This window comes from Gobio gobio (assembly GCF_949357685.1).
Source record: "Gobio gobio genome assembly, chromosome: 22".
Lineage (NCBI taxonomy): Eukaryota > Metazoa > Chordata > Actinopteri > Cypriniformes > Gobionidae > Gobio > Gobio gobio.
This window is the reverse complement of record NC_137118.1, coordinates 10,013,009-10,027,159: the sequence shown is the minus strand read 5'-3', so window position 1 is coordinate 10,027,159 and position 14,151 is coordinate 10,013,009. Positions and strand designations below refer to the sequence as shown.

Here is a 14,151-nt window from a genome sequence, read left to right as displayed (position 1 = left end):
TAAGGGAAGATGCCCCCTTAAGAACAATGTTGACGTACTTTTAAATTGTAACATTTAGATAGCCTATAAGTTTAGCATGTGGAGGATGCCAATGTGTTAAAGGAAGTAAATAGAAACATTTGCTAATTTACGTTGTCATAGCACAAAATGTAAAATATTAAAAGAGGGGTAAGTTGGCCCACTACATGACTCTGAGGTAAGAAGCTGTAAACTGTAACTTTTACTCTACAAATCTAAAAAAAACATGAATGTGTCAAAAAATCCCTCATTAACAAATAAACATACAATGTTATAGATCACTATTTTCCAGAGTTTCGACTGACTAAATCTCACAAATGTTGATATTCAGATGAAATAATAACATAAAAAATAGCGTGGAGGTGTGTGGTGATCATCTTACCCCATATCACCCTACTTATCCAAAACAACACACTTTTGTGAGAAAGTCTACCTTACTTAAAATAAGTAAGAAGTTGGCCTAATGGACAATGCATTGTTAAACTATTGATTGAACCACTCATAAACTGGACTAATGAATTTAAGGGTTTGTTCTTCATTATTAATGTCCGCAGTAGGACAGACTTTATGTTTAACTCTCTTCCTGACATGACTCAGCAGTCATACAGTCATAAACTCCTTGTGGGCTTCATAAACTCCCCATTGCTGCCCAGGAAGTCATCTGACGTACAATATCATGAAGTGAAACATGCTGAGTTCATTTTCCTTGCCTCTCCGAAAGCACGCACATTTTGCCAAGTTCTCAAGTTAGGTGACCGTAACTATTTCTGTAATGGGAAATTTGGCACTGCTTCATCAAATTTCAGTCAACGATAGCAGTAATAGCAGCCCATGTGAAAATTCCTGTTTTCAAGTGCGAGTGACTTCATAAACACAACCTGATCGATGAACTACACTATAATCCATTGTTCATAATTCAGTGCTGCTGTTGTACAACACCTGTGTAATATCTGGAAAAAAAAGCCCATATGGATTGTATCTGAAAAGCCCATATGGATTCGTGGTCCATCAAGTGTGAAGCAGACTGCTGTCAGACCCATAGAGTTTAACACGCACCTCCTGATTCTAATTTTAAATAAATAACAGAACAAACTGAGAGAAACAGCTGTCCTAGGGAATGTTGTGTAATGTTGGCAGCCCAGAAGAGTGGCTGCATTCAGAGTCAGACACAGATGGAATGTGCCATAAGCTGGGGAAAAGAAAAAAAAATCAGTAGTAATGAGCATATTCAATTGAATAAGCAAAAGTTTGCTGTGGATACTGCTCAGAACGATGCACATTGCAGGAAATTACACAATTAATTGTATAGAGTCATGTGCTTTTGTCCTGTAGATTGATTATACTAAATGCAATCATGCCAAATTTATCTTGGCACGATCTTTCTTAGATTTTGAGAGTGTCTGGCATGAGCTGCTAAAATATATCTTACTGTGTCTATGCAATTTATGTATATAATATACACTAATGTTCAAACCTTTGGGGTCAGTAAGATTTTTGTTAAAGTGCCTTATTATGCTGTTTTAAAGGTCCCTAACTTTGTTGTGGAGGTCTCCCAAAACAGGTTTAAATGCTTCAAAGGTCAAAAAATATTCACTTTCTCAGAATAAAGGCCTACATTGCACATCACATCATTTGTCAATGATTCTCAAACGACTCGACGGATGAATCAGTCTCTTTAAGGCTCTGATCAGACAGAAACGCGAGGCGCACCGAACCGCCTTTTTTGGTTGACGTTTAATTTAAAAAAATAGCAGTGTTAGGGCCCTATAAAATCTGTTTTATTTTTTCCCAAATTCCATTTTTTCCGTTTTAATTATTGCTAATTACGCTTTTTCCGTTTTAATTTTTGCTCATTCCTTTTTTTCCGTTATAATTTTTGGGAATCCATAACTCAACTGTTATTTTAGTCGTAAAAAGAGTGTGCTTTAAATGTTAATATAATAGAACATAAAACATAAAATAGGAATGACCTTAAATTTATTGAGGTAACGATCATCACATTTACTTTTCAGGACAAATACTGCATGATGCAACATAACACTGCACTCTAAGTACTTCAATATAAGTGCTGTGAATTGATTAAAAAAAAATAATTAATCAAATTTTTTCTGTAATTAATCATGATTAATTGCAATTAAAAACATTGGAGTTTTTATTATTTTGATATTGTAATAATTTCAGTTACTCTCCAAATTAATGAAGAAACAATTTAAAGACAGCATATTTTAAATATTTATTAATATAATTAAACATTAATGACATTATATTACAGTATAACTGAAAGCTACAATTTCAACATTTATTAATCTTTAAAAAAAAACAACCTTTAATTTAATTGAACTTAAAACAATCTTTACACAGAGACCCATAAAAGGTACTAAAGACGTCGTTACAAAGTCCATCTCACTACAGTGGTTCTACAAGAACTTTATAAAGCGACGAGAATAGTTTTTGTGCGCAAAAAAACCTAAATAACGACTTATATAGTGATGACCGATTTCAAAACACTGCATCATAAAGCTTCGAAGCGTTATGAATCAGCGAGTCAATTCAGCGGTTTGGATCGCCAAAGTCACGTGATTTCAGCAGTTTGACACGCGATCCGAATCATGATTCGACTCACTGATTCAAAACGCTTCAAAGCCGTGTTTTGAAATCGGTCATCACTATATAAGTCGTTATTTAGGTTTTTTTTGCACACAAAAACTATTCTCGTTGCTTTATAAAGTTATTTTAGAACCACTGTAGTGAGATGGACTTTGTAACGACGTCTTTAGTACCTTTTATGGGTCTTGAGAGTGTAAAGTGCATTGTGCCAATGGAGGCCTTTCTGAGCGATCGGATTTCAAATAAAATATCTTCATTTGTGTTCCGAAGATGAACGGAGGTCTTACGGGTAAGTAATTAATGACAGAATTTAATTTTTTGGGTGAACTAACCCTTTCACTGCATAAATAATAAGTGAAATATGGAATAATTAAAGCTACAATTTTCTCTGTTCCCGTTGTTCTTTGATGAACATTAATGACAGACATCATCAGTGCTACTGTCACTTTAAGATCTACCGCTGCAGAACATGACGCGGATCTGACACGCTGTCCCGCGCATCTCATTTTCTCTCAAGTTCATTTAAGACATTATTTTCCATACAGTACATTAAAGTGCATTAAAAACAAGGCAAAATACAGCAAGTGCTCAGCTCGGTACTGAGGGCTTAGCATTGAGTTTCTTAACTTTTTCGTCGACGAAAGCAGACTTTCATTGTTTTGAAAGGGGAGCTGAAATGACGGGAGGGGTTGTGTCGTCCAGATTTGCTTCCCCCGGTCTGCATTTTCCACAGACATACATTCTTTTCCCACACAATACAGCATTTCATTCCAAATATGTAAAATTCGGGGAAATTCTGCGTTAACACTAGATTCCGTGTTAATATGAGAATTCCGCGATACCGTCTTTTTATAAATTATAGGGCCCTAAAGTGTGCTGCGTTTTTTTTTGTTTTTTTGTTTAGGCAACCCCTGAGTCTAATCAAGATAACCGTTACCACAACGGAAGGCCCGCCTCTCCATTCATTTGATTGGACAATGGGGAAAACGCGATGACGTCGGGCGCTTTTCTGTTCAGAGTTGATTTTTTTTTTCAACTTCATGCACTCAGAGCGCTCCTTCAAAAATGTGAGGCGCAGCAGGCAGTTAAAACGCGATGCGCCTGGTATGGAAAGCCAAGAGGGCTAAAAACACGTGAATTTTAACACGTATTTAACGCGTATTTCCATTTATTTAAATACACGTGAAATTCACGTTAAATACGTGTTAAAATTCACGTGTTTTTGGCCCTCTAGGCTTTCCATAGCCCGGGACACATAAGCAGCGCACATATCGCTCTCTGCCAACAGAAATCTATTCAAAAAAGGCGCCTCTCACTGCAAAAACGCGTTCTGTCTGATCGGGCCTAATGCTGCCTTCACGTGCTATCGGAATTATCGTAAATACTAGTTTCCTAGTTTAAAAATGGGACATGAACGCCCTCGCAAGTCAAAATTTTAACGCGATAAGCTCGTAATCACAAACGGGAAGTATGAAATTTCAGATAGCACATGAAGGCAGCATACATCCCTCCTTTTCGAGAGCCTGCTCTGCTCTGATTGGTCTACCGCTTACATCAGAAACCAAACGCCTATTACCATAAACTTCAGCTCTGCTTCCTAAAGACCGCAATCGCTTTTACCATATCAATCCGAGCAAACATTGGAAGAACTAGTTATTCAACCCGAACCTCCATCGCAAGCAGAACGTTTCTCTGTGATATGCTACCGATTTTGAGCAACATTATGAGATGTTGCAACTGTAATTCCTCACCATCAGCATTAACCAATGTATGTCCATCAACGTGTATATGTGTATATTTCCAATTTATTGCTGTGCACATGCGGGAACTGTTTCAATAACAGTGCATAGCTCAGCACTAACGTGAATGACTGATGTAACATTAAAGTTTGATAAACAAATTTGGCTCCATCCTTTATCTTTACATAAAGTAGTAAGAACGACAGACAGTCTGCATTAATAGACACAGTTTTGGGTAATAGTGTCCCACAGCTGATTTGCAGTAGTATTTCAGTAAGACTTTACAACTTTGCAGAACGTTTACATTCACAAACAGATGTTACACACTGCATGAAAGGGAATATTCAAAAACCGTAATAGGGGCACTTTAAAGAAATGAATACATTTATTCAGCAAGGACACATTAACTTGATTAAGTAACATTTATAATATTACAAAATATTTCAAATAAATGCTGTTCTTTTGAATTTTCTTTTCATCAAAGAATCCTGAAAAATGTCAGTTTCCACAAAAATGTGAGGCAGCACAACTGTTTTCAACATTGATAATAAGAAATGTTTCTTGACCAGAAAATCAGCTTATTCGAATGATTTCTGAAGGATCATGTGACACTGAAGACTGGAGTAATGATATATCTATGTTGCATTTGGCTTGTTGTGTTGTGCTTTTCCCAATTGTTTTGTACCTTTTTTCTCCTTCTCCATCTGTGCTGGAAGGTCAGGAGAGGTTCGGGAACATGACGCGGGTTTATTACCGGGAGGCCATGGGGGCGATCATTGTTTTTGATGTGAACAGACCCACCACGTTTGAGGCAGTCTCCAAATGGAAGGAGGATCTGGACTCAAAATTAATACTTTCAAATGGCCAGAGTGTCGCCACAGTGCTCTTGGCCAATAAGTGCGACCAAAATAGAGACTTTCTGACTAACAACGGCCTGAAGATGGACCAGTACTGCAAGGAGAATGGATTTGTGGGCTGGTTTGAAACGTCCGCCAAGGTAAGGTATAACATTTTGCAATGATTTTAAATGGAGTAACAGTAATGACAGAGAATGTTTGCGTTTACACTTACAAAAAATGTACAGAGCCATGATATAGTGATGGTTTTAGATGCTAATACCATGGTACTTTGATGCCGTTGTACTATATTCACTAAATGTATTCATGTACCATGGGATTCAAAGGGGTCCTATTATGCCGAAGTTTTTATTTTACTTTTTGGGTTGTACTGTGCTTTCATGCTTGATTGTTCAAAAAACACATTATTTTATTTAATTATTTAACATTATTGCAGCACCTCTCTCGCCAGTCTGGCTTGAATGCGCCATGTAATTCCTGTTCCGAAATACAAAATGTGCTGTGATTGGTTATCTGGCCCAGTGTGTTGTGATAGATTCGGGAAATGTTACGACCCTCACCATAACCGTGAGTTCTACTCTACTTAAATATTAAGGAATGCGTCAATTTCAAAACAATTCAAACCTGATTCAGACTTAAACAAGAGGATCGTCCTGAATGGATTTCATGCACGGACTCACTCATTTTAGTATACATTTTAGATACAATGTTATAGATATTTTAATCATGATACTTGTCAGAAAACTATGGCAATAATACAAGCAGTAATCGATCACAAAACCATTGTTAAAGGGATAGTTCACCCAAAAATGAAAATTTGATGTTTATCTGCTTACCCCCAGGGCATCCAAGATATAGGTGACTTTGTTTCTTCAGTAGAACACAAATGAAGATTTTTAACTCCAACCGTTGCAGTCTGTCAGTCGTATAATGATATAACAAAATCTATGAGGGTAAAAAAAACATGCACAGACAAATCCAAATTAAACCCTGGGGCTCATGACGACACATTGATGTCTTAAGACACGAAACGATCGGTTTGGTCGAGAAACCTAACAGTATTTATATCATTTTTTACCTCTAATACACCACTATGTCCAACAGCCTTCAGCACGCTTTCATTTCCGGTGAGTGAGGTCTGTAGACTGGGTAAACCCAGCCTGATCTGTTGGCGATTTGATTTCGCCCTGCAACTCGGTCTGGAAACCTGTACATTCATTTCTACTGCTCCTGTTACACTTTTGCGGGAACCAATCACAGACTGGCTTATCCACCTGGCACGCTATTGGAGGGTTTGACACGATGACGGATAGAAAAGGGATGGATCGATGCCCGTTGATCACGCCTCTTGTGGTCTGATTGGTTTAAGGACTATCCAATTGCATACAGAGTCATTTAAATTATGCTTGTTTATCACGCCTCTTGTGGTCTGATTGGTTGAAGTCCAATAGAGACAGAGTGACACGCATAATAATCTGAAGACAACGCCCAACGGGGGGGAAAAACAATCAAACGCTCTCCATTGACTTTGCATTGCGTGAGGCTGCCTCCTTGTCATTTCGGACTTATAACAAAAAACTGAACAATGTCTAAAAGCTGATATGTGACAAAGTGTACAACAAACAAGCTAAACAAAACCCAGAACCAAAAACCCAGAAGTTTTTATAAGCTGCTGACCCAAAAAACGAGCTTATAAGAACACAAAAGTGTATACAGGCCATTGAGACAGAGCGCGACAAGTTATATTACATTGAGAACTACACCCACTGGAGGGGAACGTAATCAGCGACAGGAAATATAATATATAAAACTGACATTTGGATATTTGACTTAACAGTGACAAAATGTTTACTGCACACATATGCATACTGAGTGTCAGGATCCCAAAATGTACCCATTCTTCCTGCTGAAGCTTCACTTCTTATTGCCTGTCTCCACTTTTATCTTCTTAAACGCTCGTTTTTTTGGGTCGACGGCTTATAAATTTCAGTGTTTTTTAGCTTGTTTGCTGTACACTGTGCCACATATCAGCTTTTAGACATTGTTCTGTTTTTTGTTATAAGTCCGAAATGACAAGGAGGCAGCCGCACGCAATGCAAAGTCAATGGAGAGCGTTGGATTGTTTTCCCCCCCGGTGTGGGCGTGGCCTAAATACGCTCTGTCTCTATTGCGTACAGAAGCATTTGAATTATGCCTTTTTATCACGCCTCTTGTGCAGTAGAAAATACATAGCAGACTCCCCAGACCAATGTTCAATCTTAAATTGAGCTTGGTCTGGTGATAGATCTGTACACAATCTGGCGTAATTTACCATTCACATGCATTATACGACTGACAGACTGCAACAGTTGGAGTTAAAAATCTTAATTTGTGTTCTACTGAAGAAACAATGTCACCTATATCTTGGATGCCCTGGGGGTAAGCAGATAAACATCAAATTTAAATTTTTGGGTGAACTGTCCCTTTAAGCTTCCTAAGCGGCGTTGAACAGTCTTACAAACGCTACAGTAAACACTATATCAACACTAATGTTTGCTAGCAGGCGTGCAGAGGCAAAGCTTTGCCCTCTGTTTACATCGTAGCAACAACGTAAAACGTATAATTGGAACTGTTAAGAGAAAACGCAACTACAAATAATAAGACATACTCACAAGTTGTGATCCACAAACAACAGATTGTCCCGACAAAGTGGGAACGGCTCCATTTCAGGAGAAGCTTTTGTGCGTAGCCTACATTGTACTCAATGTTCAATTCAGGAAGCTGTTCTCTGTAAAATGTGCAGCACACAGATAAACATTGGGGTTATAATGTTCATGAACAGTGTTTAAAATAACTTTTAACCACTCTAAGTTTGTCCGCCTTAGGAAGGTCAAACAATTGAGTTATGGGAAAGGGGTGGAAAAAGTGTCTCTTTGACATAGCAGCAGCTAAACCAGGCCTCGCCCCCTTTTTTATCCGTGGGTGGGATTATTTAAATGAGTAACATTGTGACTTCATCAAATCCGTAAAAAACACATTGTAGTCCTTGTCATTGTGTCATTTGTTGTATCTCTTTGAAAGAGGATTCTGTTAAATAAAATATCTCACTTTGTAGTGGACTTTGAGCTTTGTTGATTGGATGGAGGCAGATCTGAATGCGAGTGTGCGATCAATTGTAAGAAAGGGGCGGGGTTTAAGCAAACTTAATGATTGAAAGTCTGGCTCTTAAAAATAAAGGTTCTTTGGCGGGGTGTATGGTTCCATGAAGAACCTGTAATATCAATGTAACCTCAATGTAACCTCGCAGATCCTTTTTACACTCAAACAGCAACATTACACACTAACTAAAGTTAAAAAACATAATTTACAAAAGAGACGTTTTTGGACATGGTATCAGGGTAATACTGTGTTTTACATGGTATACTTTGGAGTCCCTTGTAAATACCCTAGTTTATGAATATAGTGAACATCATCTACAATGTTAAATATCAAATACCATGGTTTTACCATCAACTGTTCCAGGGTACCGCCGCAGTACTAGTTTGGAAGTCCATTGGTTCATTTTTTCACTGATTCAACAGAAGTCTTAGAATAGTGTGTCACACAAAAGCACTCTTTTTGTATTTGCAGGTGCATTTGCCACCAACAATTAATGTATTCCACTTTTGAATGTGTCAAGAGCGTTACCAACCCATGTGATGTCAACGTGGCACCTTTATGTACAATAAAATAAGCTTTTCTAGCCTGCTGACAAAATATCTTTTGACAGAACTTGTTTTGGTAAACCTTTAGCGCTTGATTAAAGCTTCTGGTTGAAGCTTATTAATATTTGCATGCTAATTACACCTGCCACTCACATGCAGAGCAGTTGCCGAGGGAAACGGGAGAATGGACTTTTGTACACCGAGGCCATCTCATTAAATCCAATTGAGATGTTTCAAAGGCGTATTTTTATTTATTTATTTAGTTTATTTTAGCACCTCTATTCGTTCTCCTTAATGAAGAGTCCAATCAATCTTAAAGGAACACGTCGACTTTTTGGGACTTTAGCTTATTCACCACCACTTATTATACCGTTCTCATCTCCATGCGCGCCATAACTCAATGATAACGCAATGATATTACACAGCGCCTGAAAATAGTCTAACTTCCGTCAACATAACCTACGTGACAACCTGCTTGCAGAGAGCGTGCTGGGACTATTTTCAGTAACATCATTGCGCCGCTGCACCCATGGTACAGCACAAATTTCCTTGATCATTACGCCGGAATGAGAGTAAAAACAACTTTTCATTTTCCATCGGTCTTAGTACACAATGTAACTATACACATCACAACATGTAAATAGGAAAATGTTGCCGCACTTATTGAGCAGTAGGCTAGCTGGAGCCATTTACCTCCAGTCTTTGTGCTAAGCTAGGTTAGCGGTGGGTGCGTCAGACAGAGTTATGGCACGTACTGAGATGAGAATGGTATAAATGGATTTATCTAACTCTGGGGGATACGGTGAATAAGCTAAAGTCCCAAAAATTTGCCGTGTTCCTTTAAATTAATCTTAAATCACAAACACAGGCACCTCCCCGATTGATCAAACTGAAACCTGGTCGTCCATAAAAGTTTCATGTATGTTTTTTCTCCCTCTCCAAATTTAAGGAAAACCTCAACATTAACGAAGCTGCCAACTTCCTAGTGAAACACATAATTGCCAGTGAGAACGATATCCTGAAATCAGTGGTTCCAGATACCATCTCTCCTCAGCTCAACTCTGATAAAGAAATTACCTGTTCTGCATGTTTCAAACCTTGAGAGGTGCCAACAATGTTTGGCAGCAGCAATGGTGGTCCTTGGACCGAAGAGGACGTAGATCTTCACATCACAAACCCTCTGATTCCAGCACTATGGCCGACCATCGATAAGCCGCAACCAGCAGAAAGATCTTTCCGTTAGTTACACCTGTCTACAGCATTAAACTAGACACTTTGAGCTTGCACACAGAGTAAATGTATTCATGTTTAAAGCTGCACCTTATGTTTTAAGTGAGTCTTTTTGTGTATATGTTTTAAAAAAGCCTGGGGAGTTCTGGACTAGCATGCTTGACTACACAAGGTGAGAGATGATAATTTATTTCTGTCAGACACAGACAGATGGCTGATTATGCTTTCAGAAACAGGAGTGTTTCAATCAGTATGTAAACCAGTTGTGTCTGGTTCTGGTGGACTGAGTTTTAATAACACCAGTGTCAACTGAAAATGCAACATTTTCAGACTAAAAAGTCTTATAGACCCCATACATTTGCACTAAGAGCAGGTTTCTTCTCTGTTTAAGTTTAGGCAGGACATACAGGGCTTGTTCTTTTTTTTTGTTCTTGTTTGCTGTACACTTTTTTTGTTCTTTCTTTTACCTTTTTTTTTTTTTTTTTAATAAGCAAATATGCTTTCATTATGTCACAATAATGAACCAGGATTTGCTAGTTGGTGGCAGGTGGTATTTGTGGGAGGGACATTCTCACTCTAGAGAGCATTTGATTGGACGGATTCTGTGTAGTGCAGGATGAGTCATCAATACTTTGCCTGGGCCTTTTTCAAATGTTATTTTAGTTAAAGTCGGCCTGAAATGAAAATTAATCCGTTTTCTAAATGCATGGTATTCATCTTATTGTTAACAATTGAAACAAAACAAATCATGAAAGGTTTGTGAGTTTAAAGAAAAGCTAATTCAATAAATCATAAAAATTATAATAGAAAGACAAACACCTTCCAAATACAAAGCAATACATGGTTAAAAGACTTACTGAGTGATAATTCAAATAACAATTAAATAATAATTAGGGAGAATCACTACATTATGAATGATTTACTGCCGTTGTGTGAATAATGTGTAATCAGTAAAAAACTGGCGTCAATTTCTGTAATCTCGTCATTTTTAATCAAAATGTCATAACGCGACTTCTGGTGCCAGGAAGAACCAAAAAGGGGTTTTCACGGCGATACCATAGAAGAACCATTTTTGGTGTCCTGAAGAACCGTTTTGTGAAAGGTTCTTTAAAGAACCATTTTTTCTAACCATTTTATAGTCTAAAGAACCTTTCTGCGCTACTAAAAACCTTTGGATATTACAGGTTCTTCATGGAACCATACACCCCGCCAAAGAACCTTTATTTTTAAGAGCCAGACTTTCAATCATTAAGTTTGCTTAAACCCCGCCCCTTTCTTACAATTGATCGCACACTCGCATTCAGATCTGCCTCCATCCAATCAACAACCAATGGATAGAACCCCCGCCCTACCTTTTTTCTTTTTCAAATCCGTTACACTTAATGTCATAATAAAGAAAAAAGCATCTGTCGCGTCTTCCATTTTATCTCAACTTCAATGTTTATGAGTTCACTAGCATATAAATGACATCAAAGCTGAAAAACATGGACTTAAAGCTTATGGTTTTGATTTATGTGGAGTGTTTAGACCAGTTCCCTACGATATAGTGTATATTCTGTAGATTACTTACAAATTGTAGTCAGTTACTGATTACAAATTACATGGGAGTAAAGTAATCCATTACATAACAGATTTTAGGAGAATCGGATTACTTTTAGATTACTAAATTGTTTATTACATTGAACTGAATAAGATACTATTGTACCATATTGATATAAAAATACAAAGAGAAAGAAATATATTCTGTATCTTGTTATATTTTTTATGAACAACTTGATGTGCATTAAACATTACATTACGTCAGGGACTGGGGTTCGTGAAAGGTTTGTGAGTTTAATGAAAAGCTAATTAAATAAATCATAAAAATTATAATAAAAAAGTGTTTGAAAGACAAAAACCTTCCAAATACAAAGCTATACATGGTTTAAAAGACTTACTGAGTGATAATTCAAATAACAATTAAACAATTAGGGAGAATCACAACATTATGAATGATTTACTACCGTTGTGTGAATAATATGTAATTAGTAAAAAGGTAACTATAATCTGATTATGAGTATTTCAAAATGTAATATAATCTAATTACAAATACCAAATTTTTGTAATCAGATCACATGTAATGTATTACTACCAAGCATAGTCTATATGCTTATTTTACCATTCTTTAAATTGACACTGTAAATGGACTGGCATGCTAAGATAAATACAATTTCATGCGATTTTTATTGTTTTAATTCATGGGATCTGAACTGGCATTCTGTCTAGAGTGTTTATAACCAAGTCTATTAAATGTTTGCACAGAGTAGATATTTTAATCTGTATCTCTAAAAAGAGAGCTGCCAACCTCTTCCCTCATCCGCTCCATCTCCTTAAACACCCTGGCCCTTCTTATCTTCTGCCATCCTTCCTTTTCATCCCTTTTTCACTCCCATTCCACTCTCTGCATCTCACATCTCCTTTGCAGTGATTCAGTGTATGACTCATTGACATTATATAAATCTCCCATGATTCCCTACATCACCATGTGCTTTATCCAAATCCTTTAATGTGTATATTGATCTAGAGCCTTGAGTTTTTATTCTCAGATAGTATTTGTCTATGTGGGGGATGTTGTATTATTAGGGGTTGTATTGAATCAGTAAATAAGTGTTCGTGAGCCATTTTGTCGAGACGTTGTCGGTTGCTTCAAAATATAAAGAAACACTTAATGCCATGTCAAATATTCACTTGAAAAATGTGCAATGTCTACATTTAAAGCTGTAGAGTGAAATAAAATCTCTTGTTTTGTTGACTGAATCTTTCCTGCAGGATTAGCATTATTAACAGAAGAGTTATCATCACCAATTACATTTAAGTGCATGTATAACAACATAAACGTGATCTCTCAGGTGGAACAACAAGCTTTGGGAAGGCTAGACAAATTACAGCCCTGTACTTCTTTTCCCACCTATATTCAACTCTTGTGTTATCACCATGACAACTGCATGCCACTTCTTCTTTTTTGCGTCCAAGCCTCTGGAGGCTATAGTTTTGTGTTTTGATTCTTTATAAAGCATGAGAAGGTGCTTCATACCAAGTTCCTGGAAGTCCTTTCCAATGCCTAAAATTCAGGGAACTCACTCAAAACACAGATTCAATCGATAATGTGCATAGCACTCCCAGTTTTGTTCGGAATGAGGATTCAAGCGAGTGTTGAGTTCATTTATTTGCCAAGCCAGCAAGATGTTCATGGGTGAGAACACCAGCGCCTGTGTCCACTTAATGGACCGCATGACTGCATCTGCTTTTCTCAGGAATTGGATTTGACTACCACAGGTCGCTGGAAAACTCATAGTCACATGAGTGCCATTACTCAGCACTATAAGAGCATATGAAAGAAGAGAGTGTGATGAAAAGTAAGGTACTATTATTGGACTCTTCAAAGTAGCCTGAGATATTCTCGACACAATTTTTTGCAAAGACTCTCCAAACTGACGAGTTACTTGGTTTCTTATTATTTCTGTTAGTCACAAGTAGCCTGTGTTGCTCTCCTGAAAAATGGAATTCTGGAACAAGGTCACCCTGACTTTCTGGGCATTAAAAAGTGAAAAAATAAAAACATGACATGCAAAATGAAAGGTGTAAAAAAAAAAAAAACTATTCTGAAGACTACAACTCACAAAACCTTTGAATTTGAAGTCGAAACAACAAGCATAACAGGTGAGATGGATGCTAGGTGGAGATTGAGTCATTCGAATAACTCCAATATTTTAATTCCTTGTTTACTGATACGTTTCTTGTTGCTTCAGTATGTGGCAATGCAAGTGCACGTCATTAAAGTGTCATTGAATCATTCGCTGAACTAATTATTTTATGCATTTACCCATTTCTTTAATAAAGAATGTCTCCTTTAGTGTAGTCTCAGCCTCAGACGTCACACCCATGGACTGTTGGCGGAACCTCTGATTCATATGGCACACACACTTATCTGGAAACACTTCAGGAGTTTCAAAGTCGTCATCTGATTGGTTGAATTCT

The 14,151-nt window shown here is 37.3% G+C and overlaps 1 protein-coding gene across 2 annotated transcripts in view; it reads left to right on the top strand.

The window, feature by feature from the left end:
- The window catches only part of rab38b (RAB38b, member of RAS oncogene family), a 14,360-nt gene extending 1,432 nt beyond the window's left edge, over positions 1-12,928 (top strand). Inside the window, exons 2-3 of one of the 2 annotated variants that reach the window (XM_079803928.1) lie at positions 5,081-5,361; positions 9,854-12,928. In XM_079803928.1, coding sequence (XP_079660054.1) covers positions 5,081-5,361; positions 9,854-10,006 — 434 coding nt within the window. In that variant the 3' untranslated portion in view covers positions 10,007-12,928. The remainder of the gene's footprint in view (positions 1-5,080; positions 5,362-9,853) is intronic. The other variant, XM_079803929.1, reaches the window with a different exon arrangement.
- The last annotated feature ends 1,223 nt before the right edge of the window (positions 12,929-14,151 follow it).